The 23,453-nt window shown below is 41.1% G+C and overlaps 1 protein-coding gene across 2 annotated transcripts; it reads right to left on the reverse strand.

Annotated features, from left to right (window-relative positions):
- Positions 1 to 1,219: 1,219 nt before the first annotated feature.
- LOC118276005 (alpha-tubulin N-acetyltransferase) lies at positions 1,220 to 22,898 on the reverse strand. Of its 2 annotated transcripts, XM_035594166.2 has the most exons (7): positions 22,531 to 22,898; positions 17,699 to 17,851; positions 14,342 to 14,513; positions 13,851 to 14,008; positions 12,538 to 12,622; positions 12,250 to 12,287; positions 1,220 to 2,850 (listed from the first exon to the last, which is right to left on the reverse strand). In XM_035594166.2, the coding sequence occupies exons 1-7, from the start codon at positions 22,644 to 22,646 to the stop codon at positions 2,394 to 2,396; spliced, it is 1,179 nt and encodes a 392-aa protein (XP_035450059.2). In that variant the 5' UTR covers positions 22,647 to 22,898; the 3' UTR covers positions 1,220 to 2,393. The 2 variants fall into 2 exon arrangements, with proteins under 2 accessions (XP_035450059.2, XP_035450139.2); XM_035594246.2 differs by lacking the exons at positions 12,250 to 12,287; positions 12,538 to 12,622 and having other exon boundaries at positions 22,531 to 22,897.
- Between the last annotated feature and the right edge of the window lie 555 nt (positions 22,899 to 23,453).

Here is a 23,453-nt window from a genome sequence, read left to right on the forward strand (position 1 = left end):
TGGTTGCAGGTTCTTCATACAAGTTTTTACAACTTTGTAGTACAATTAGCTCATATTTGATCCTATTTACATTAAATAGATAAATAGACCTAAACAACATTAAGTGATCTACAAATTGTGTACATAGGTATTACTGGGCTCACACACACAGTATTACTGGGCTATTTTCGGTTTTCCGAAAATTTCTCAGTGGTAGCACGGAGTCTGAAAATGTGCCCGGTGTAATATATGGCAATAGGCTTACCACTTATTACATGGGACATACAACATGAAAAGTGGATGTACATTTTACAGTGGCATTACCTGCCATGGTGTGCACCTCTGCCTATTATAGACGTGACGATATATTCTTATTTCCATATATTTATTTAAAATACTCTAAAATTATATAATAAAAACAAAACATTACTTATATAAAAAAGAAACAAAGTAACATTTAAAAATATAAAAATAGGAGCCGACCAGTAGCAGGAGCATGGTCCAAGCTACCGGTGGTTAGGGCTCCAGAGACAGGAACCTCCTCACAATACGTGCCGTTTCTAGGAGTACTGCCTTCTGCCGCTGTTGTTGTTCTGTACTTCCATCCGCCCAACGCCAGCCTCCTAAGATGGATGTCGAGGCTTTTGGGGCCATTGGCCGACACGACTATCGGCACAACGATAGCCGAATCCACATTCCACATGTCAACAACCTCGTGAGCCAAGTCAAGATATTTTATTTGTTTATCTTTCTCAGCTTTCACGAGGTTCTTGACGATATATTATTATTATAGTTTGTTGTTTTGTACGTTTCAAATTATCAAATATAGGTAGTATGAAGGTTTACTTTTTCATAATGACTATGTCCAGAGTTTGTATGTTGTTTATTATGTTAAGTTTTTCTTCTTTCTTACTAGACTTAGTTTTAAGGTCTTTCTGTCGCATTGGGGACTCCTGTAATGGTAGTTTTCAGGTGAGATTTAATTATTCGCATAGTTTGTTGCTAATTGCCATCGTTTCAGAGGTGAACCCAATTTGTATTGCTTGGTGCAAGTATTGCAGTTTTCGATGTTTCGAAAATATCTCAGTAGGACCTGTACCTACTATCCACTACTTCTTATGCAAGTGTTTACTCTTGACGTTATAATTATGTTACTAGAAGTAAATTACCTAAGTAAAACTATTGCCACGGGCTACAAACCTTGACTAGAAGTTGGCTCGATGGGTGAATGAAACATCAGTGGGATTAAATATTGTTTATTGAGTTCATTACGTTACATGACATCGTCGTCTCATACAGTTACGGCATATGCGCGAACCGCTCACAATTACTTAACTAAATTACGGAATAATCTTAATGCATTCACTATGGTATGAGTATGTTGGTTATATCAGCCATACATCTATTAATGAGTTTAGTACACATATTAAGTTACAACACTGGAATGTCGCCCTACACTGGGCCCCACGTGACGTCACCGTTAATAAGACTTATTATGTCGTGCAACACAACACGCGCGTGCCAGGCTGCCAGGCATCGCGCGTCCCCAGCAAATGAATAAGTCCGTACCTGCAGTAGCTGCAATAACTCGCAACGAGCCGCGGCCGTCGCCACTGCTCGGGCTGACTCATTACTTAATAAACTTCATTTATTACACTTGTCAATAGCAATCGGTACTCCAAGTTCCGAAGGTTATCATTATATAATTAAAGTAAGTAAGCTATTCTTAAATATTTATCACATAATGTGTTTTGGTTCATACAAGATTTATATTTACATTTTCGATGGCACAATGTGTAGGCCTAGTTCATGCCTAGTGTGTACCCAGGCTGCGCATACAATTTGTTACGTCTATGCCAATCTTTGTGGATGTTTCACATGCCATAGTAGCTTCAAGCTATAAATGCTACGCAAGTTACTTAAAGTTGCGCTGTTCTTGTGTTCAATATTTATCAGATGGTTTATATACACGACGGCGACGTGTACACCTTTCGACTTTCGGTCCCAATGAGTACATTGTACCTACTTATTCAATATACAAATTTATGAAGAAACAATTGAATTAATCGTTTGATTGGTACATACGGACATCTTAATAGTTTATTACAAACAAAGGATGACATATCATAAAATAAATGCTAACTTAATAGAAACTGCGATGACACTGGCGGATAATAATAAGTATTATTATACAGAGCGTAACCGTTGCGTGCAGCCGGTACAGGTGGTACAGGCGTGTACGAGGCAACGGGCTGCACCTGTCGACGCTACCGCTGGTATCACGTCCATACTTACACACCAAGGTACAACAACGACACCAAACATCAATACGACGTACAACATTAGTTGTTTCGGAATTTGTGGATAAAACAGAGGAATAGGGGACAGAGGTCGTTGTATCTAACGTGTAATGTTTACCACAGTTTGTTATGATAATACTTGACATCGAAATATCCTTTGTCGGTCAGCTGGGAGTCCCGGCGGCTGGCTCCGGCCGCGGGCGTGCCTGCGGCCGAGGCGCCGGCGGAGGGCAGGCCGGCGGCGGGCAGGTCGGCCGGCGGCGGCGCGGCGGGCGCGGGCTGCGCGGGCAGCGCGGGCAGCGCGGCCGCCTGCTGCACGGCCAGCGAGCCGGGCCGCTCCACCACCACGGGGCTGTAGCGGATGGCGCCGCGGGCTCCGAGGTCGTCCCCCCGCTCGGCAGGTGGCTGGTCGGGGTCGAATTCTTCTGCGTCATATTCCGGCTCCGACGGCTCTTCCCAGTCGTCGTCATCCCACAGTTCTTCAGGGTAATAGCGTATGGGTTGGCCCTCATTGGCGACCGCAGCGCTCGCCTCGGGAGCTTCATCTTCTGGCACAGGAGCGGACTCCGAGCTGTGGTGTAACATTCAGCAAAAATACTTGTAAACAAATGTTCTCCAATATTTGGAAAGTGACTCGCGATGATCATAACGCCACACAAGCAGGCTGCACGAGTAACAGTGCTACACTCCGTTACAATCGTGTGGCAGTTACAATAGTTGTAAGCTGACAAAGCAAAAACATCAGTGTAATAACGTTATCGACTCTATTACAGAACTTCGTATAAAATAGAAAATGTGTTTCCGTTTCAACACAAAAACCGTCTGAACAAACTTCAGACCTTTGCGATGCGTTTTCAGCAAGATATCGGCAATAACGTATATTTCACCGTTTCAATGGCGCGGCCATGGAGTTACACTCTTACAGCCTAATTATACCTCCAGGATATTTCTACAAATTAATTTATTATTGAATCTGTTATTTACCTAACTTTCGGGTCTATACAACGCCTAGTTTTAAGATCTCCATGGGCGCGCGGTTGCGCGCGTTTCAATGGCGCAGCTCTTATAACTTTTTAACAAAGTTTTAACAAATTTAAGCTTTTGGGAATGGACTTTTACAAATTATTTACAAAATCTTGGCATGGTTTTTTATTTAATAATTCGCCGTGGCCGCGCTATCGAAACGCACACGAAAATTTGAGAAACATTTTTGTAAATAGGTATCAATTTAAATGGAGTATCTGTATAGTATAAAAGGTGTTCTAAAATTATCTGGCGCGACGTTAATGGGAGGTAGTGTTGTGTTTGAAGATTACAATTCTATCCATTATTATAAAATATAAATCAATTGCTGTTCACGACACTACCTCTCATTTAAACCGTGGCAGATAATTTTAGAACACCTTTATATACAATATTTGTATAACTTAACCACAGGAACGCTGGCCCGCAGACATGGTATAGAGTAGCGGGACTCGCTCCCCACTCCCGAGTCTGGCTCGCATCACAGCGCGAACTAGTGACGCCGCCTAGCGTGGCGAGCGATAGACAAGCAACGACAACATGCAGGTGTGCCAGCGATCTAATGATAGTGCCCCTATGTCTTGTATCAAATAATTTGTACAGAAATATGAATGTCCACATACACATTACATCGCTAGTGCTACGTCGCGGGGACAGGGCAACATACAACGTGGATATCGTACGCTCACACGGCGTGGTGGACATCACTCTCTCATGTACCTGTGTATAATGATCCCGAATGTACATGTACAGTATGCACACTGCAGCTGACTGGTGAGAGTAGTTGCATGCGGCAACAAGCAGCCAGTGCAGATGTGTAACACTACACTACTCACTCAGGCAGCAATGTTTCACTTGTTATATTACCAAGGCAAGAACTACATTTATCCCGCACATACAATATATCTTCACGATTGTCTTTCATTGATCACCTGAAATAGGACTCAAAATTGAGATTGTTTTATATTACGTGTGCACTATCGCTTCTCAAGTTCTTCAATTGAATTAAGACTGATCACATGAGATCGTGTGCAAACGATTGCAAAGTATATCTTTAAGCTGACTTAGCTATTACGGAATAACACACTTCCCGAGCAAACCTAAACATTGTTGTCGGCAATGACAAGCCGTGCCTTGTCTTTTTATATTGGTCTTGAACTTCGGTTGTATTTATTTCAGCGAGGACATGATGCACCGTTATATGAGCATAGGTAGATATCTAGCAACAGCATACAGCATGCGATGCGGTCTAACAGTGACTAGTAGCTACGGACGTACACAAACACTAATAAAATAAAGCTGCGTCATTGAGCACACACGACTATATTATCGGCCAGGTGTATCCGACACTAATGCTCCAGCCGCCCCACGCGGGCACACGAGGGATGCGACATTCATTAAATATATTTTACAATGCAGTGCGGATCGTGGAGGCTGTCGACTTATGCAAAATATGATTGATCACCATGAAGTCAGGGGATCTAACCCTATACCACAATTACAAAGTGTATTTACTGATTTGTATCAGCATTCTGTTAGTTCAATCTGAGTTTAATTGTTCGAATACCTATTTCCAGTCCAACAACAGGTACGTGAACTCCACTAAATGTTCTGTATGAGCCTGGTTGGCGGCAAAATACGTTCTACTTGAGGCGGCGCACGAGTTGTAGGCACGCGTCCGCAGGGAGCTTGGAACACGTATATGTAGGTACATTAGTCTAGTCACTGACTGGGAGTCCGTCTGAACCCCTTGCACTTACAATCTCTTGGGTTTTAACTTATCGGACACTACTGAAGTAGTCACGTAGACACGTACATGCTACAGTCAGTATCGTGTGGAGCGCCGAGTCAACTTTACGGAATTTACTAAAATTATAAATAATGAAACAGAAGTCCCAGTCCCGCGACTAATAGTACAGAATATTTCGATTTCCGAAACAATCGTAACAAGCCCGCCTCTAATGACTTGGACTCATCATAAAATAGTCAGGAATAAAACTTAAGTTGTGAATTTATATTAATCATTTATTTTATCAAGTAATGCTAAACAAATTAATCGAAGCCATAATTTATGATTTAAAAATACTGAACGTAACACAATTAACACGGTAAGTATAAAATGTGGAATATAAGCAGAACGTGCGCTGCGCGCCCGCACAGCCGAGCGGTGCGCGGTGGTGGTGCCCTCTGCCATCTTAGTATAGGTACGCATAGACCAGTGAAATTTTTAATACAGGGAAAAAGTAACAAAAAATTATAGTTGAATGGAATTACTATTGAATGAATATTACTATTGAAAATGGAAGAGAATATGCTAAAAATGGAAGAAAAATTAATTCCACTCCATCTGAGTTCGGGAAGTGGGGGGGACGTTTTAAGGGTAAAATCAGTTTATCGCAATTTTCGGCGAAACTACAAGTCCTATGGAAAAAAGTTAAATGGCCAAAGTTGTAGGTAACCTTAATTTTTTGTGGAAAATTAAAAGAACTAAGATATTGGTTTCTTATTTTTATCTTTTACAAAATACTTATATAAAAAAGCACCCTAATTTTCAATCGAAAATTCACGCGTCAAATTAATTATCAGAATTTTTATAAAAGTCGGTGGGCTTTTTGTTCGTTAAAATCTCTACTTTCTGAGAGTATAGAAAAAATTAATGTGAATGTAAATGTGTTCAAAAAACGCAATTTTGCACTTCCATTTTCAATAGGTTTCATTCTACTATAATTTGTTTTGTTTCAAAAATGATCGACACTGGCCTAACATGTCAAAGGTCCTACGAGTACATCAATTTGTTTTCAACTTGTTGTTAAAACTGTACCAATATCATTATTAAAAGGTGCTGCAGGTAGCAGTCAAAGTACACGGTTACAGAACACGTTTCCTGGCTGCTACCACCTAGGCTAGCTAGCTTCGAGGAGTGCGAGGCGTGACATTAGCAACATTGGAAGATCACAACTATCGTCAGCACCACGAGTACAGGGCAGTCGTGACGTCATCCGTGGGACACTCCCCACGTGCCTGCCCTTCTCGGTGGGCTCGTACACATGTTCCTACCATGGAAGAAGCCAATGTGTCCACCACCACATCCCGCCCAACTGTAAGCGGACGCGGTGTCCTTTCTGCTAATATCAGACGTATTACAAACTTGAACAATATAGTCATATCAAAATAAATAAAACAAACTACTTTAACAAATAAAGTGATTGAACCTGCCGGCCGTCGGACACAGCATACACCACTGTACCTGGTATACTTTAGACAGAGGGTCCCGGTCCAGGGGAGGAAAGAAAGGCTTCAGGCACTTTTTGAATGCATCTAAGCTACGGGCTGAGTCCTGAATTCATTGAGAAAATCGTCATAACGAGAGCAAGCAAACAGATATCGTAGGTAGTCTACCTACATACAGCTAGTACTATGATTATTATCTTGCACATGCAATATTGAGTTCTGTTTAATTCAAGAGTCATTAGAAATATTTTGAGAGGTAGAGCAGTAGTTTGATGTAATTATCAAAATAAGTATCCTCATTGAGGAGAGGCAGCATGTGACACCACGCCGGCCGTGCAGCGCGTTGTGATGCCGCGCCGTAGTGCTGCAGTGTGGCAGCGCGGAAACGGACTAATAATTGTGGAATGTGAACAGCATACCAGTAGCTAGTACTCTGAGCGATGTATACAAACAGGTCACCTAATTTACGGAACTCCTAAGTCTAAGAAGAGGAAGACTTCCTAATTTAGGTACATTTAGGTATATAGTTTATTATGTAACCCATAACGTTGTGCGCTGTGCATAAAGCAATATTCGTGTAATTGGGACTTTGGACGGACGTTTAAAAATGCGCTAACTAAATTCAATTCCGCAATTCTTAATTTATCCTATCTATCTATGCGCAATTTAAATTAACAAAATTCAAAGTCTTCATCGATGCAGCACAACCAAGATAATATGCGATACCATCGAGCTTGTCGCTAACCAAGCTCGGCTCAGCCAGCGGCCGCGTGTGCTGGCAGCTGCCAGTGTGTGAGTGAGTGCGGCCGTGAGTGTAGTGTATGCTGTGTGTGGCTCGGACGCGTCGCGGGCGACACGCGCCGCGCCGGGCGTGTCGCGCGGTCGACATGCACGTTTGGCTTAAGTAAGTGAGCGGTCGCGGTCGCCGGGTGGCGCGAGGCGGGCACCGTCAGTTTGTGTTCATCGTGCGACGCGTGCGCGCATAACTGCAAGCAACGGTAACGCAAAATAAACTTAAACAAAAAATAAAAACGTCATGCAAAATAAACATGGATTAAAATTAAATAACACACACATCAAAAGGAAAATAGTCCTCGATAATAAAATTGTAACGATCGATTAGACCGAGTTGCAGTGGTTACGTAACGTATTGTTGATCGTGTTCGAGTAAAGCGGCGTGCTAATGGAAACGGACACTGGATGATACTGTATGTATGTAGCGGCCGTACTACTGGCGCAGAGGATACGATATAACATCGACTTACACCGATCTGTTCACAGGATAAAAGTTTCTCTATAGGCAATTTATTAGTTCATTAAACAATATGTCATCGTATTCACAATAAAACAGCACTATTTTATATTTGGTTAGTAGATTAAACAAATAAGTGTAAATAACTACGAGTTTAATTACCTGCATAAACCTAACAAACCAATCGTTATGCCAGGAAAAGAATAAGCAACCCTCCGTTTGCATATCTTATAGGCTGTGTATTTCCTGTTGCTGTTATATTTATTATATTTATAGTCCAGTCATTTGGTAGATAAAAAGGGGGTTACCTGGAATGTTTTCCGGGAGTTTTGAAAATTGGTGAATTTATAGATTTGGGTATGCTCTTTTCGAATTTCAACTTTGCCACCTCGTACACCCGCCGCTCGCGCCGCCATATTGAAAAAATGGCGCCTAAAAACGGTTTTTTATTAATATCTCCGTTCCGACGCATTTTACGAAAAAATATTTATCTACAAAATTAAACTAGAAAAAATTTCCTACAATTTATGTATTGATAACTTTTTCATAAAATCAATAGTTTTTGGCGTACGAGCGCCGCAAAGTATTATTAGTCCAGTCAAATTAGGATTTCACCTCGGAATTTGAGATACCCAGCTGTAATTTTGTATATACTTGTATATTAACTGCCTGAAACTTGTCTCAAAACCTACATATGGTAGGGTGTAAGCAACTATTAAATTTTAAGGTCCAAAGGTCCCAAAAAACGCTTTTTTGCGTTTTTTTGGAAATATCTCATTTCCTATGGGTTTTCGGTATTTGCATTTAATACCAATATTGTAGAATACAAAATTCTCTACAACTTTTGTCTAAACTTTTTTTTTATACGGTGCACCGTTTTCGAGATAGAGGCCCTCTATCTCGGAAACGGTGCACCGAAGCGCGCGGTCACTGCACCTCTTCAAAAATTTTTTTTTCGTCTAACCTATCCGTGATGGTTGTCTATGGATAGGCCATTAAAAATACGTCATGGTTCCTAAAACCATTTTTCGTCAAAATCAATTGTTTGAAAGATAGACACTTCCAAAGTGGAAAAATGAGGTCTATCGAATGTGTCCTGCCCTCTAACTTTTAAAATAAGTGAGTAAGAAAACTAAAAAAAATATATGCTGTAGATTTTAATGGAAACTTTCAAAGAAAATTGGTTTGAACGAGATATCATAATTAGTTTTTAAGAATTGATACATTTAAAAAAAACACATTGTTTGTACACGTGGTGGTGCAGATGAATAATACTTTGCGGCGCTCGTACGCCAAAAACTATTGATTTTATGAAAAAGTTATCAATACATAAATTGTAGGAAATTTTTTCTAGTTTAATTTTGTAGATAAATATTTTTTCGTAAAATGCGTTGGAACAGAGATATTAATAAAAAACCGTTTACAAACAATGTGTGTTGTACAAACAGGTTAGTTTCGGTAGGTTCCTGTTTCTGATGTTATATGTGTTATGTTATATGTTCCACCGTGTCCTCCGGGCGGTCTTCGCAGTGATGACACCCGGGCGTTTCCTTCCGCCCAATCAAAAACAGGATCCTACCGAAATTCCTGTGTCCGGTAAGCACCTGCGTCAGGCGGTAGGTGAGGACGCCATGACGCCTCTCTAGCCACTCCTCAAACAGGGGACTTACCTCTGCAATGACAGCAAGCCCAGCCCTCGGTTGCGACAGGCGTTGCTACACAACACACATTTTTTGTACACGTGGTGGTGCAGATAAATAATACTTTGCGGCGCTCGTACGCCAAAAACTATTGATTTTATGAAAAAGTTATCAATACATAAATTGTAGGAAATTTTTTCTAGTTTAATTTTGTAGATAAATATTTTTTCGTAAAATGCGTCGGAATGGAGATATTAATAAAAAACCGTTTTTAGGCGCCATTTTTTCAATATGGCGGCGCGAGCGGCGGTTTACGAGGTGGCAAAGTTGAAATTCGAAAAGAGCATACCCAAATCTATAAATTCACCAATTTTCAAAACTCCCGGAAAACTTTCCAGGTAAAACTACCAAATGACTGGACTATTAACTCAATGGTGAAGTGATCAATGATTTTTTCATTAATTATAGGGTGGACAAGATTTCACCAGACAACCCGCTTTTTTATAATGTGTAATGAACTAAAATACCTATCGAGGAATTTTCATTCAGCCAACAAATCGGTGAAGGTCGATGATACATGGTATGGTTAAGACCATACCATTTTTCGTATGATATATAGTATAAGGTATTCATATGATTTATAGTATAAGCAAATAGTTAATGGCTATTGACATATAAAATGATGAAAAAATTAGTTACCCAGAATTATGTAATGTGGAGCTTACATTTTTGACAATAATTGTAATCTGTGATGAATTCCTATAGTACCTAGAGGAGTGCGTGGTGGCGACGGTACACATGGTGCACATATACGAGGACAATAGCTACTGGACCTGCTATTGTTGCAATACTAGAGGAGTTGACACCACCAGGGATGCCTCTCGCTGCTCCAGTGATGCTGTGCCAACTGTTGCAACAAGGACGCAGCGCCGACACCACGTCATAATATGAACTTGGTAACTAATTCCATGCAGTTATACAGAGATATTTAATATTTATTTATTTATGTAACTCGTGTCTTATTCAACTATCGCCTTTGCATGTTCAACGTGAGTTATAAGGCTATTCTAATACGTGGCAATAATCATTGGTGATACGTTACAAGACAGTGTATTAATAAAATAACTTTACAGAAGATGTACCGTCTGATGGTTTCATCCAGTGTGACAACGAGAAAAAAAAACACATTACCAAGAGCTTTTTGGTAATTAAACATTAAATGTATGTTGATGATGAAGAATACCGATGAGGAGTATGAAACATCTCAGAATCGCTGCCTACTCTACACGGAAGACAAGCGTGATATTGTAAACAATTGGACTAGAATTCTGAACATGCACAACACATTTGCGATAGCTGCGGCTGCGCTTATTTAAACCAGAATACAACATTTCCGGCAATTGTAAAATGTTACCTCATGTCCTGATGTTTCTTAAATACAAAATGGCTACCGATATGGCGACCCGACGCTGTCATTTCGGGATTGTACCTACCTCCTAAATATTAGCAAGTGATTAAAATTTGCAAAACCTGATAAGTTATTTCTCATGCGTTACCGGCCTTAAACTTGTAAAGTGGTGAGGGTGTATTGTTACTTCAATGCATGTCCCAGCCTGTAGGAAGAGGCTGGGGTTGGTCGGGCAGGCAGAGGCGGTGATAATGCCGGTCTTCCTCGGCGCAGACCTGGCGAGCCGCCGAGACCTGGTACCCAACAACCAGTCGCTACGGGTCCTCGCCCACAACCCCCTACACCATGGGGCCTTCCTACAGCTCAAGCTAGCAGAGCCTCGCACAGATCTACTCTATCTACTCATTTAAGCATGCTGGTGATGTAGACGTGCAGCAGATAATGCAAGCTATGCAGATTGCTGCAACATCGCAACCAACTGCTGCTGGCGAACCAGGCGCGTAATGTTGTGACGTGACTATGACTACCTCCAAGAAATGACTGTGTTGACAGCAGCTAGTCATGTCTACCACCGATTGAGACATGTTTTATTTTGATGAATGTTTACAATAGTGGTTGAAGATGCTTGTGGTTCCCATATTATCCACCAGTGACGTTAATTACTTAATGCTCACCTACCAAACTGTTCCTCAAAACTAATTAAACATGTTATTTTGTAAGCGCTGAATATTCAGAAATTGCCGCAGGCATTTCTCATTTTTTGGTAAAAAGTCGCCATGATTGCCATGGGCATATACATTTATTTTGTAACTTTAGATTAACTGTTACCTCTTTTATTTCAAAAGTGGATATCATATTAGACATGACATTCCAAAAGAGAAGTATTGTAATTTTGTTAGTCCTTTCTTGATTTGTCTTTTTTTAAGACTTTCTTACAGACATAACCTCACGCCCGTCTCCCATGGGGGTAGACAGAGACTATGGAACTAAGACTACCAAAATTCATTTAAAATAAACCCTGGTGAAAAGCTGACCATGGCGGTGACTAAGTATGAACATTCTCCAAAATGCCTGTTTTGATTTACCAAATTATTTTTACGTAAATTACGGTGCTTGTCAGAGTTGTATGTAAGTAATGAGGAAGAAGTTGATTATTACGTCATAATTGGCCATAACTACCAACACCTTTTTTGTACTGATTACATTTTTCTTAAATACGTTTACAATGTAGCATCCACTCAATGAATCTGTGACTGTGAACGTGAAGTGGCTCAACACAACTTGCTGGAAGTGAGTGCAACGGAACTACGAACTAAAGCCGGAGCTAGCTGTGAGAGATGATGATGATTACGAGGACTAGATTGCTTTTGAGGAAGTGTCCACAGTGAAGCGGTAGTGAACGGAAGAGGACCTTACCGACGCGCTGCGTGCTCGTGCCCGGCGCCGTGTATGACCTGCAACACGACGCAGCGCACGTTACTACATGAGCCTCCACCCGCGCTCGCTAGTGGGGACTATGCGCCGGACCACAACTGTACGTACTCTCAATACGACGTTGCTAGGCTGCCTACTTCTTTGTACAAAAAATATTGAAATCAGGTGAACCACAGGTATTAGAATTTGGAAATTACCCATTTCGAATGTAAAACATAGCACATTACGTCACACGAGAAAATAAAGTTTTGACCGATTGTTAGTACTTACGTTGGCTATAGCTGAAGCTGGCTTTGGCGCCGCGAAGCGTCCGACAGCAGCGGTCGGGACAGCCGACAGACCGCCACCCGAGTTGCTATTATGGAAAGGCAACGATTGATCAGCTGTACGGGGCGAACTCAGCGCGGGCAGCCAGACACACAGTGCTGACGACAAACGCTAACGACCGTCGCTTGCTACAAAACCATGGACGTGCGTACTGCGGCGCGGGCAGCTAACTGCAGCCTCGGTCGGGACGTACGAGTGTACAGAGTGGAGCCCATCGACAGCTTGACGCCTACCCGTCGTCCTACCCATACTAGCAACCAGCATCATATTTTGCGCTATTTGCTTATGTGTACGTTTCTATTTGTTCTACGTTTCTCAGCTGCTTATTAAACATGTAAGTAGTGTAGATATTTATATTCCATTGTTTCTATATAGTTATACCTATTCACTCTTTTTCATTACGATGATTTAATGTTATTACTTGACTAGCGCAATACCCGCAATCCCGTTTTGTCTCGTGCCCGTAAGATTTCTTGGGAAGCTTTCAATATAAAATGTATCCTATGTCCGTCTACTGGTTCTAAGCCCACCAATTTTCAGCCAAATTCGTTGTCACAAACACGACTCTCTTAACTAGTTGATGCCCGCGGCTTCGCTTGCGTGGATGACGGACTTTCGAGACAAATAAAAGTAGCATAAATTACTTTTTAGTACATCAGCTACCTGCCAATGATAATCCCGTCAAACTCAGTCCAGTTATTACAGAGATTAGCCAGAACAAACAGACAGACAAAAATTGTACTAAATATTTTTGGTAAGTATATGTATCGTATTCGTATTTACGTTCATATACCTGTTGTAGTAAAAAGCGGTTACTTCAATAATACAAACAGACGATAAAATTTTATTTATATGTATAGATAAATTTACGAAAAATTATTAAGTGTTTCTATTATTGATTAGGTGTTTTATGTTTGCATTGATAAGTTTATCTTTTGTTGGGAATAAATAGCTAGGCTGGAGCTCGCATGGCCGCGAGTGCCGCGAGGGCCGCGGGGCTACAACTGGTTGGCTAGCGTGCGCTCACAATTACCTTCACTATGGTTTGTTGAATGGTAAAATGTAAGTGTCGCACTGACCTGTGCTGTTAGCTTAGTACATTTCTTGTTAGTTTCCAGCATCTGTCGTAGAACGGACACAAGAGTGAGTTACTAATAGAATCGTATGGCTCAATGAACGACTGAGATAACTGATGAAACAACAACATTCCAAGCAGCATCCAATCCGTCAGAGCGGACGCCACGCGCCTTGCTTACCTGATCTCGTCGTCAGACCTGTCGAAGAAATTGGGTGCTACGGCAAAGTTGTTATTCTGCCGTATTAGTTTTTCAATACCAAAGTTCCTGGACAGGAACTTTTCCATCTTCTCCGAAGGGCCGTCTATGGCCATTTGCCAGGCCATGACCTCCAGCTCCTGGGAACAAGGTCAATGCTTAGCTGTGCAACATGAACGTAATTAGGATAGCATCATCATCATAAATCATCATCTAAAATTGGATATTGCATTGAGCTTATTTTTTTCAACATATTTCAATAGGACTTTTGAAGAAATGTGACACTAGGATAGAACACAACTAGTTTATGTAAAAATACTGGCAATCTCAATAAATAACTGATTTAGTATTTATAGAAAGCTACGAGCTCTGACATGGCAACAGGTGAGACGAGTTCGCAAGTAGTCCACCGCGGTGGCAGTAGTGTGTGCAGCTGGGCAGTGTGTGCGTGGGGGTGGGGGTGGGGTACTCACGTGGAGCATGTGGTCGAAGAGCATTCTCCCGAAGCCCATGCGCTGGCGGTCGCGCACCACGTAGAAATCCAGTACGCAAAGAGGTTCCACCTCGTGCACCACCTCTTTATTATCGAATAAAAACAAGTGCTTGCGCCCCACTTTTAACAATCCGATAATTTCTCCTTTTCCCCTGCACAAATACGCAACAAATTAAAAAATTAAGAAACAAAAAATATCTAAACCACATTCGCATTAACATATTTATTGAAATACTACGTTTGTAAGACGTTTCTATCTCATGAAGGATACAAGTAGGTATCCTTGCAAAGCTGCAGTCGCGGAGCCACATCATTCGTTACCAACTATCTTAATGCTTTTTATTCTTTATTTCAGACAGATCCATAGCATCCGCTAAAATATTTTTATTTAGTTTTCTGCAGACTACGTACCTACGACCCATCAGAAATTGCGCGAACGAGTAAGTAGTCATTTCCCCAACTCGTCCCAAATGGGCCGTAGGTATGTGGTCCGAGTTGACTACTTACTGCGCGAACACTGATACAACATTTTCCTTTCAACTGTCTGGTGACAGACAGACAGACAGAAGGGGGAAGCGAAGTTGTAGTAAAATAGGGTTTCCGTTTTTACCCTTTAATTTAGAGGCCAACCATTACTCACGCGAGGTTCAATAACAAGGAAGAAGTTCGATAAAAAATCAGCAAACATCACGCAGGGGGCGGCGTGGGTAACTATATATATAATGGAATCTAAGGTATCGAATATAATCATTTTCCAAGGATTGTAGCAATATCAAAATTAGCAGTTATATGTAGTTCTGATGACAATACAATGTTACAGCTGTAAACTGGACCTCATGATGGAAGATGGTATCATAGTGTGTGGCGTTTTAGAGTCTTGTAACAGACCACGATAAAGTTTCAAGATGCGGGCCCGTTCGCCTACCAAAAACTAAGACTAACTAGACTAAAGACTAAAATGTAGGAAGTAAAGAATAATTTAAAAACACGTGTATTTCTCGACTGCAGTGTAAACTGGGACAACCAGGGACTGAATAACATTACGATAGCTTTAATCACTATGACGCGTAATTCGTAAAATTACACGTAACAAAGGTAGGTACCGCTTCATTTCGGTACCTCCAATTGATAACATTCACCGACATTTTGGTCGCACTTTATTTCCGGCAATTTAGTACGCGGATTATGTGAGATGTCCTCAACAGACGAGATACTTTGGTACTTGTGCGACTTGTTGCTGCTTGAGAGCGTGGCCTCATGCTTGTAGGCCACGCTCTCTTATTGAAACCACTAGTGAATAAACGTAAACGTCACCGCGCTCGGGCAGCGCGCGGCGGGTGGCGGGCGGCGGGCCGCGGGCAGGCAGCGCGGCGCGGCCCGCCCATGCAGAACGGAATGTTCTGATGCCGCCACTATGGACTATAGCGAGTAGCGACAGACATTTCCCCGTTCTGCTCATTCAATGAGACATTCTTGAGTAATACAGCGAGCGAGCACAAGTCTGTGACGACGCGCCAAGCTCGCCTGTTCGCAGCAGTATAGCACTGAGTCACAACTATACTGAGCCATAAATGGACAACAAGAGCCATTACTCGCTGTGCTTGTACACGGAGCAACATTAATTTGGTATATAGGCAACACGTTGACACAACTCTCATTTACACGTTCTACAGTATACATGTGTGGGTAATTTCGTAGTAATGTGCATAACACTAGTTGCATCACGCATACACGTATACTAAATATATCATTTTCATATAGGTATACGCATTAATTCAATAATTAAATATAAATAAAAACAAGGGTAAACATAAAATTAACACGCTACAAATATTGAATAAACCAAATAATGAACGCAGCGACCAGCAACCGCCGAAACAGGCCACGGCCTGGATCGCGCGTCCTCGCGCCCCCAGTCGGGGTCGCAGAGAGACCCACATTTAGCATGGTCCCTCAGTTGCAAGTTGGCGTAATAGTTATCGCTTAAGGAATGAGTGAAGTGTCGTCGCTTCGATCCCAGTACACACATCGAGTTCTTTTTGTGAGTATCAAACATTTTTTTAAACATTATTGAATACAAAATTTCGAATGTTTCAATACCTAAGTAATACTTTACTATGTTTGAGGTAGCGGAACTTTCAGGTTATTTTCGATGGCCCGTTTATGAAGTAACTACCGACAGTCTACAACATTTTTCAAAAAAAATAATCTATTCTTAGTTGTCAGTCTACCAGTATTTATTAATAATTCTACTACTCATAGTCGTGTATAACTTAGTTTCCATGACGTTTCCATACAAAGTTAAAGATAAAAAACGTAGTACGTAACGTATTTCAACGTTTTATAGACTGACTTTTTCTTTTATAGACTGATTTTATTATACAGAAAACAAAACATACAAAAACAACGTAGTAAAGGAAATAAAAAGTTTAGCTAGAATCGAACCCACATCGTCGTATGAGAACGACTTTTAAAACCGGCTCATTAACCATTTGTCCACGGGCACTACGTTTAGTTCCGTGGAAATGTTAAATCATATCATCTATTATAAATATTTTAACCTTCCCCATCGATTAAATGATAAAAATACGTATACCGATATAAAAATATAATATATACCAATGTGTGCGTAATGGACATTCATTACTATAAAATTACCCACACATGTACAAGTATTGTATAGCAATAGTAGTGTTGGCTGTATACCAGTTTATGTTACTTTGTGTACAAAACAGGGGGATCCTATGGGATTTAAACTATAATAAGTTACAGTGTGGGTTCAGTAGACAGTCTATAACTATAATAGCCTCAAGAGCTGTGCGAGTGCGACCCTCCACAGTTTGGATCCAACCTACATGCCTTTAGACCTCGCGATGAACATAAGATAGTCTCGAGATGGAACTATTGTTGGAGCCGTGTAACATAATAGCAAGTCGTGGCCACCGACTGCCGCGCCGGTAGCAGCACGCTAGTGTCCGCTACGCATTACACACATTGCCAAGAGAAAGCACCCACTGCGCACTGCGCACTGTTAGCGCTTCAACAGTCGCCACTTCTTGGAGAAATAAAATGTGTCTGATTTCGCGAGAGCTGAGTGTTTGCTGTGTGCTTATTTATTATTACACAATAATTCAACGTAATGACAACGTATTACGTTATATCGACGCAAATGGTCTTAAACTAACAATCGCAGCGGCGTAATTAGAGCGTTTGCGCAGCAGCAATGTTGGCACCAGCAGTCTGCAGCCGCAGCGCACTCAGGCCACAACGTACACGCTACACCGTGTACCGCTAAGCTCCTATCAACTAGACAACCACATAACACAATTATACTTACTCTTTGCCTCGGTGGTCTTTAAGAAGGTATACGATGTGCCCGGGATTTTTCCGCAATTTTTCGGAGCTCGTGATCACTTTGTTAAGACCCTGGGCTGCGGCGGACTCCTCCCCGAGCTGGTCGATGATACGTGCCACTAAGTCCTGGACGGCTCTGCAACAAGCAACCAGCAGTAAATACAAATAGCACCCTCCTTATGCTGCAATGCTTTACTTGTGCCATGGGGCGTCTCAGTTACAACGAAACCATTTAATACGCGAGCATAAAACCACCTAAATGATTATATAGAGGATGTAAGCCGGTCCAGCTCCGCAGGATAACGAAAAACATTGATGATGAAACATCAATGTTTTTCGCAAAAGTCACTGTCTCCGCTCGCGAACTTTCTTTGAGTTCTAATATTGCTACTAGTGACCATGTCAGTTTAAAAACTTATTTGTACAATTATTGTAAATATGAGAGCCCCGTAATTAACTAAGATTGAATTAGACTAGTAGAATGCATTTCTGTCAGCTTGGAGTTGTTATGCTCAGTCAAAGGTCTCATTGGCGTCGGCACGGGTATTGGGCGGTGCTGGTGTACGTGTCATGTCGTGAACGAGCGCTGTCAATGTTGATGCTTCAATGAAATTACAAATATTAACGATGGAGAAGGAGCACCTTGCGCCACTGCCGGGCCGCGGAGGGCGGGGGCGGGGCACGCCGCGCCACCGATATTGATTTATGCGCCCGCCAGCTACAAACTAGGTATATAGCCTCCCGCGGAGCCAGGCACAGCCTCCCGAACCCTCCCGCGAGCGAACATTAGGTACATAATATCAATATTGCTAAAGCATTCTATTCGATTCTGCATCTACACGTAATGTAGCGCACTGACTACCCCCAACAACAAGCCTATTCTCTATTCGCACCAAAAAAGCGGTAGTGGCTCCGCTTTGCGATGTTTTTGATAGTTAAATATTTTTTATTATAAGTATTTCATAAATCAGTAACGTATTTTAAAGACGGTTCTTTAAAACCGTTCTTGTTTACTACCGTTTAGCTTGGTTGTTTGCGCTCCGTCTAAATCCTCTGAGAAGTGGTTTTGTTTATTGTCCTTGTATTGAAGGCTGTGGTCTGCATCAGTGTTTCGGCAACCATTAATAACTAGTATTGAAATAATTTCCACACTCGAGGAGACGTATCAAATTGTAACTGTACTGGAGGCCGAGCGCAGACAACTTGTAATGGCTTGCAGACTTTATTTAAGTCGAAAAGTATACAAGAGGTATCTAGACACTGGGACCTTTGTTCACAGACCTAGAACAGGTATACCATGAGCCGCTACAGCAGGGGAGGTCTCAACGCTGTTCAGCTCCAGGAATAGCTACGTGGAGTGCGGGGAGAGTCGAGGTTAGTCATTGGGCAATGAGAGGAAGACTAAAAGATTGAAACTTGACATCACGCAAACCGGCAACTTGCCGGGAATTAATTGACGTCACCGCATGGGCCCCCAAACACGGGTTCGCTGTAATAACAGTGGTAAATCCCTTCTTTAAAAAGTAGCTTCAGAGACGTCACGGCGTGCTCACCTACCGCCTGACAGAGGTGCTTACTGGACACGGAAGTTTCGGATTGGGTGGAAGGAAACGCCCGGGTGTCGTCATTGCGAGGACCAACAGGAGGACACGGTGGGGTATACGGTGGCGGTGCCCTGTATGGGCTGAGCACCACCGTGTCGTTAAAACTGTCACAAACAAGTAAACAGCGCAGGGTTTAAAAACCGCCTAGTAAAGTTATATACTAACTACTGTTACCCGCTATGCTCGACTCGTAACGTGATATTATACAACCTATAACCTTTTTCAATAAATGGACTACCCAACACAAAAATAATTATTCAAATGCGTGCAGTAGGTGTAAAGAAGAGACAGAAACGTGAGTTACTTCCGTATTTATATAAAACTACACCCACTACTCGACTCATATTGGTCATAACGTGATGTTTTATAGCCTATAACCTTCCTATAAATGCACTATCCAACACACAAGAATTATTCAAATCGGACCAGTAGTTCTGGAGACTAGCGCGTTCAAACTAACTAACTCATTTATATACTAGTAACTATAATAATAACTAGTTCTTAGAATAAAAATGATTTGTTTTTAAACTTTTTCTATGACCTCTGAGTTTGTTTCGGCATTTCTTCTCAGAGTAGTCCGATAGGAAATGCCGTGCCGGCCTCATCTAGTTATTTAAGAGATTGACGTGTTGAGGGTTACATTGTAACCTACTTGCAAAATAATTATCATTTATCATTTAACTAATTCGTATCGTATACTTTACCGATTAATACTAGGTACCTACTTATAGACTGCATACGATTTATTTTTAATGTAAAACAATGATATAAAAAGTAAATAAGTATTAACGATCAGTATTACTGGTTAGGTATTTTCAATAAAAAAATAATAACTCGGCCTGGAATCAAATCCGAGAACTTTTGGTAAGTGATTCTGAGGTGAACATATTTACACACTTTAATATAACTATACCTACATGTACAAATAATACATTTCCTACTCACACAGTATTGTTTGTCATATAAGCATAGAGTGCGGGGCTCTTCAGTGACTAGTAAGAAGTTGAAAGGAAATTATTTCACACAATTAGGTAATGTGAACATGTCGAGGTACCTTGTTAGTTACATTCTCAGAGACCAATTTGACCAAAGGTCTCTTCTCGCAGTGCTGACCAAAAGTCTCTTTTCGCTTAGAAAAGGTTAGAGCATTCATGTTACCACTCTTACTCAATGTGATAGTATTTCAAACTTATAGTTAATTAGAAATTATAAGCTCAGGTTTCCTCACAATTTTTTCCTTCACTGTTTGTCAGTGATCTCTAAATAATCTTAGATATAACTTGCAAAAAGTCATATTGGAACTCGCTGTTTGTTGGTTTAATACAATCCTGCACTGTCATGCAGCAGGTGTCTTAAAGATTGACCTAACATAGGTTATTTTAAGATTTATGTAAGTATTTTTTTTTATTTGAATACATAATTTTAGTTATTATATGATCTCAAATCAAAACTTGAGATTTAGCATATTGCGGTATTGACTCATTAATATATAGCAGGCCTACAGTTTAGCAGAGAAATATGATGAGAGAATAAGGAGTAATGAGTTCAGAAACTAAAGTTCTATCAATTTCATACTGTCATGTGTGTTGCCCTAAAATTAGTTCCAGCAGCTTGCTATATATAACAGTTGCAAGAATCATGCCAGTTTGGGGACAATTTATAATAAGTGATTTGTCCCATGATAGATCATCCCAGGATTTATTTTGTGAAGCTTATAATAAATTATTCTTAAATTTTTCATCTGCATTAAAATTATTTCATCCGCATTAAAATTTTATAACATCATCATGTATAGTTTGCATACATACATAGTTTATGTATTACTATAACTTATATTGTAGCTTCCAAATAAGTAACTGACAAATGAATTTATGCCTTTAATGAGAATGTTGCATCCCTCCCTAGCTTCACAAAACTACCGACTGATTTCAACTGAGTTGGTATTAAGTAACTATTTATTGAGATATTGAGATGTATGAACTGACACATTCTCAAATATCTTATCACATTTGAAAAAGAGCATTGTGTTTCAATACAAGCTTTGAATTTTGTTAAGTCTAAAGGTCTTATAATTCCTTTAATTTAAGTATCTTCAATATGTCATAGTTGAGTTTATAATGGGGCAATATTTATTGCATGGTTGCTTTTTATGAACAGCTAGTTAGTAACTTTTTAGTGAAATAATGTAGGTTCCTAATAGAATAATATAACACAAAAATATGTAGATATGGTATATGGTATGGTATGTAGCCTTTTATATGCAACACCGGCTCCAATATGTCAAAATATGGAACAAGCAACTTTAGTTCCCATTTGGAGCCAAATTTTTTGTAATAGGTAATAGGTACAAGGTAAGTAATTGACCTGTAACTACCAATCTAAATACATATATTTTACGCCATATTTATCAAATGCATATTAAATGGTTTTTATTGTTTTTTATGCTGCTTTCATTGTTTTGCTGAACCATAATACTTAGTTGACTGTACCTGAATAACTGTAGATATTCCTAAATATTTACACATTACAATAGGATTCATTCGTATGAAGGATTTCTGCACTTAGGACAGTCAAAAATTGCATTGCAATAAACTTTTTCTGAATAGAATGAGTCTAAGTTACCAAACACATGTCGGTGACAAGATAGTTAAGTGCACGATTAGAAACAGAGGGTCACTTGTTGATGTTATGGCAAATCAGATCTAAGACAGGTCATAGGACATGGCCGGGCCAGGCGGGGGGAGCGGAGTCAGGGTGGCGCAGGGTGGGGCGCGGTGGGTGAGGGTGCGGTGCGCGGCGCAGCGCGGGCTGTAGTCTGTACCTAGCTAGGTATTATCTAGTGCATCAGAAGTGCATAATAAATCAATATCATCTCCCGGCCGGGAGAGGTCGTTCGCGACGGCGCAGTAGGAACCTAGTTACTTACCCACGGGGTGCGCAGCCGTGTTTATAATTACATCCCCAGTACAGACACAGTATCCTACACATTGTGGCAGTCTATGTAACGAATCCAACATTATGCTTGTGTGTAGGATGGTCGGCTACATAGACTGTCGGCTATTAGCCTTGCCTTACCTTCCACTCGAGGTCATTTGGTACGGACGCACTTAAACAAACCGTAAAAAGACATAAACCTTGACGAGTGGAGTCGGCCCAGCGGTCATCTAATGATTAATCACAGAGCATGCAACCACAAACACTCAATAATCACCTCGTGGACCGCACATCGCCGCTGTAATTTTTGGGGAGCAAGTCCGAGGTGATCTTGGTGACTTCATCGAAGACATCGTTGATCTCCGGCATTCCTCCTGGCACGGCCCAATCCATACTGAGTAATACTTTACTTGGTTCCGAAGATAGAACCAAGTAAATCAAAAGGTTGTTATCACTGAACGCTGTTTCTCAGTTCCTCTTGGATCACAAATTCACAAAATATCACTTTAATTTCTGATAATTAATAATTAAAATGACCGAGCCGCGGCGAGACGTCAAGCGCCTCCGACGAAATAAATTTGACTGATGCGCCGAGCGCAGTGCGCGGACCGGACGGCCAGCAGGCAGACAGACATGCGCCCTGCCGCCGCGCCCCGTGCCGCTTCACTAGACAATCAATACTTTACTTTTTTACAACTTGAATACTTAGCTTTTTAGTATGTACTTTACATCCACCCGCCATATTTAATTTTTAATTTGAAGGAAGAATATTAATAATAGGTATGCCGGCTGCGTTGTTTCTTTACGATTGAATATTTTTACGTATCTACATAATATGTTACGTGTGAAATGGTTGATATTCCATGATGGTGGACTGGTTCTAAGGTTGGGTTGGTTGTATAAGTAGGGTACGGTATTATATGAAAGGGTTTAGTGAGACTCATTTAAAAAAATATTAATAATGCGGGGCACATCGGTGGTGGACATTTCGTGTCATAGAGTAGGCGGAGAAATATTCCGACCACTGGTATATCCGGCGCCTCCGCCGAGTACGTGGACTCGCCGATCAGACAGGCCCCATGTGGCCCATCGTTGGACGCTGAGGCAGCTGGACCGGCAGATATTTCTGGAAGCCGCAATCGTGCAGGCTAGGGTGATATGGCAGGTGCCTGTGTCCAGAATTAGTCCAGGGCAGCGCAA

Source organism: Spodoptera frugiperda, chromosome 25 (assembly GCF_023101765.2).
Source record: "Spodoptera frugiperda isolate SF20-4 chromosome 25, AGI-APGP_CSIRO_Sfru_2.0, whole genome shotgun sequence".
Lineage (NCBI taxonomy): Eukaryota > Metazoa > Arthropoda > Insecta > Lepidoptera > Noctuidae > Spodoptera > Spodoptera frugiperda.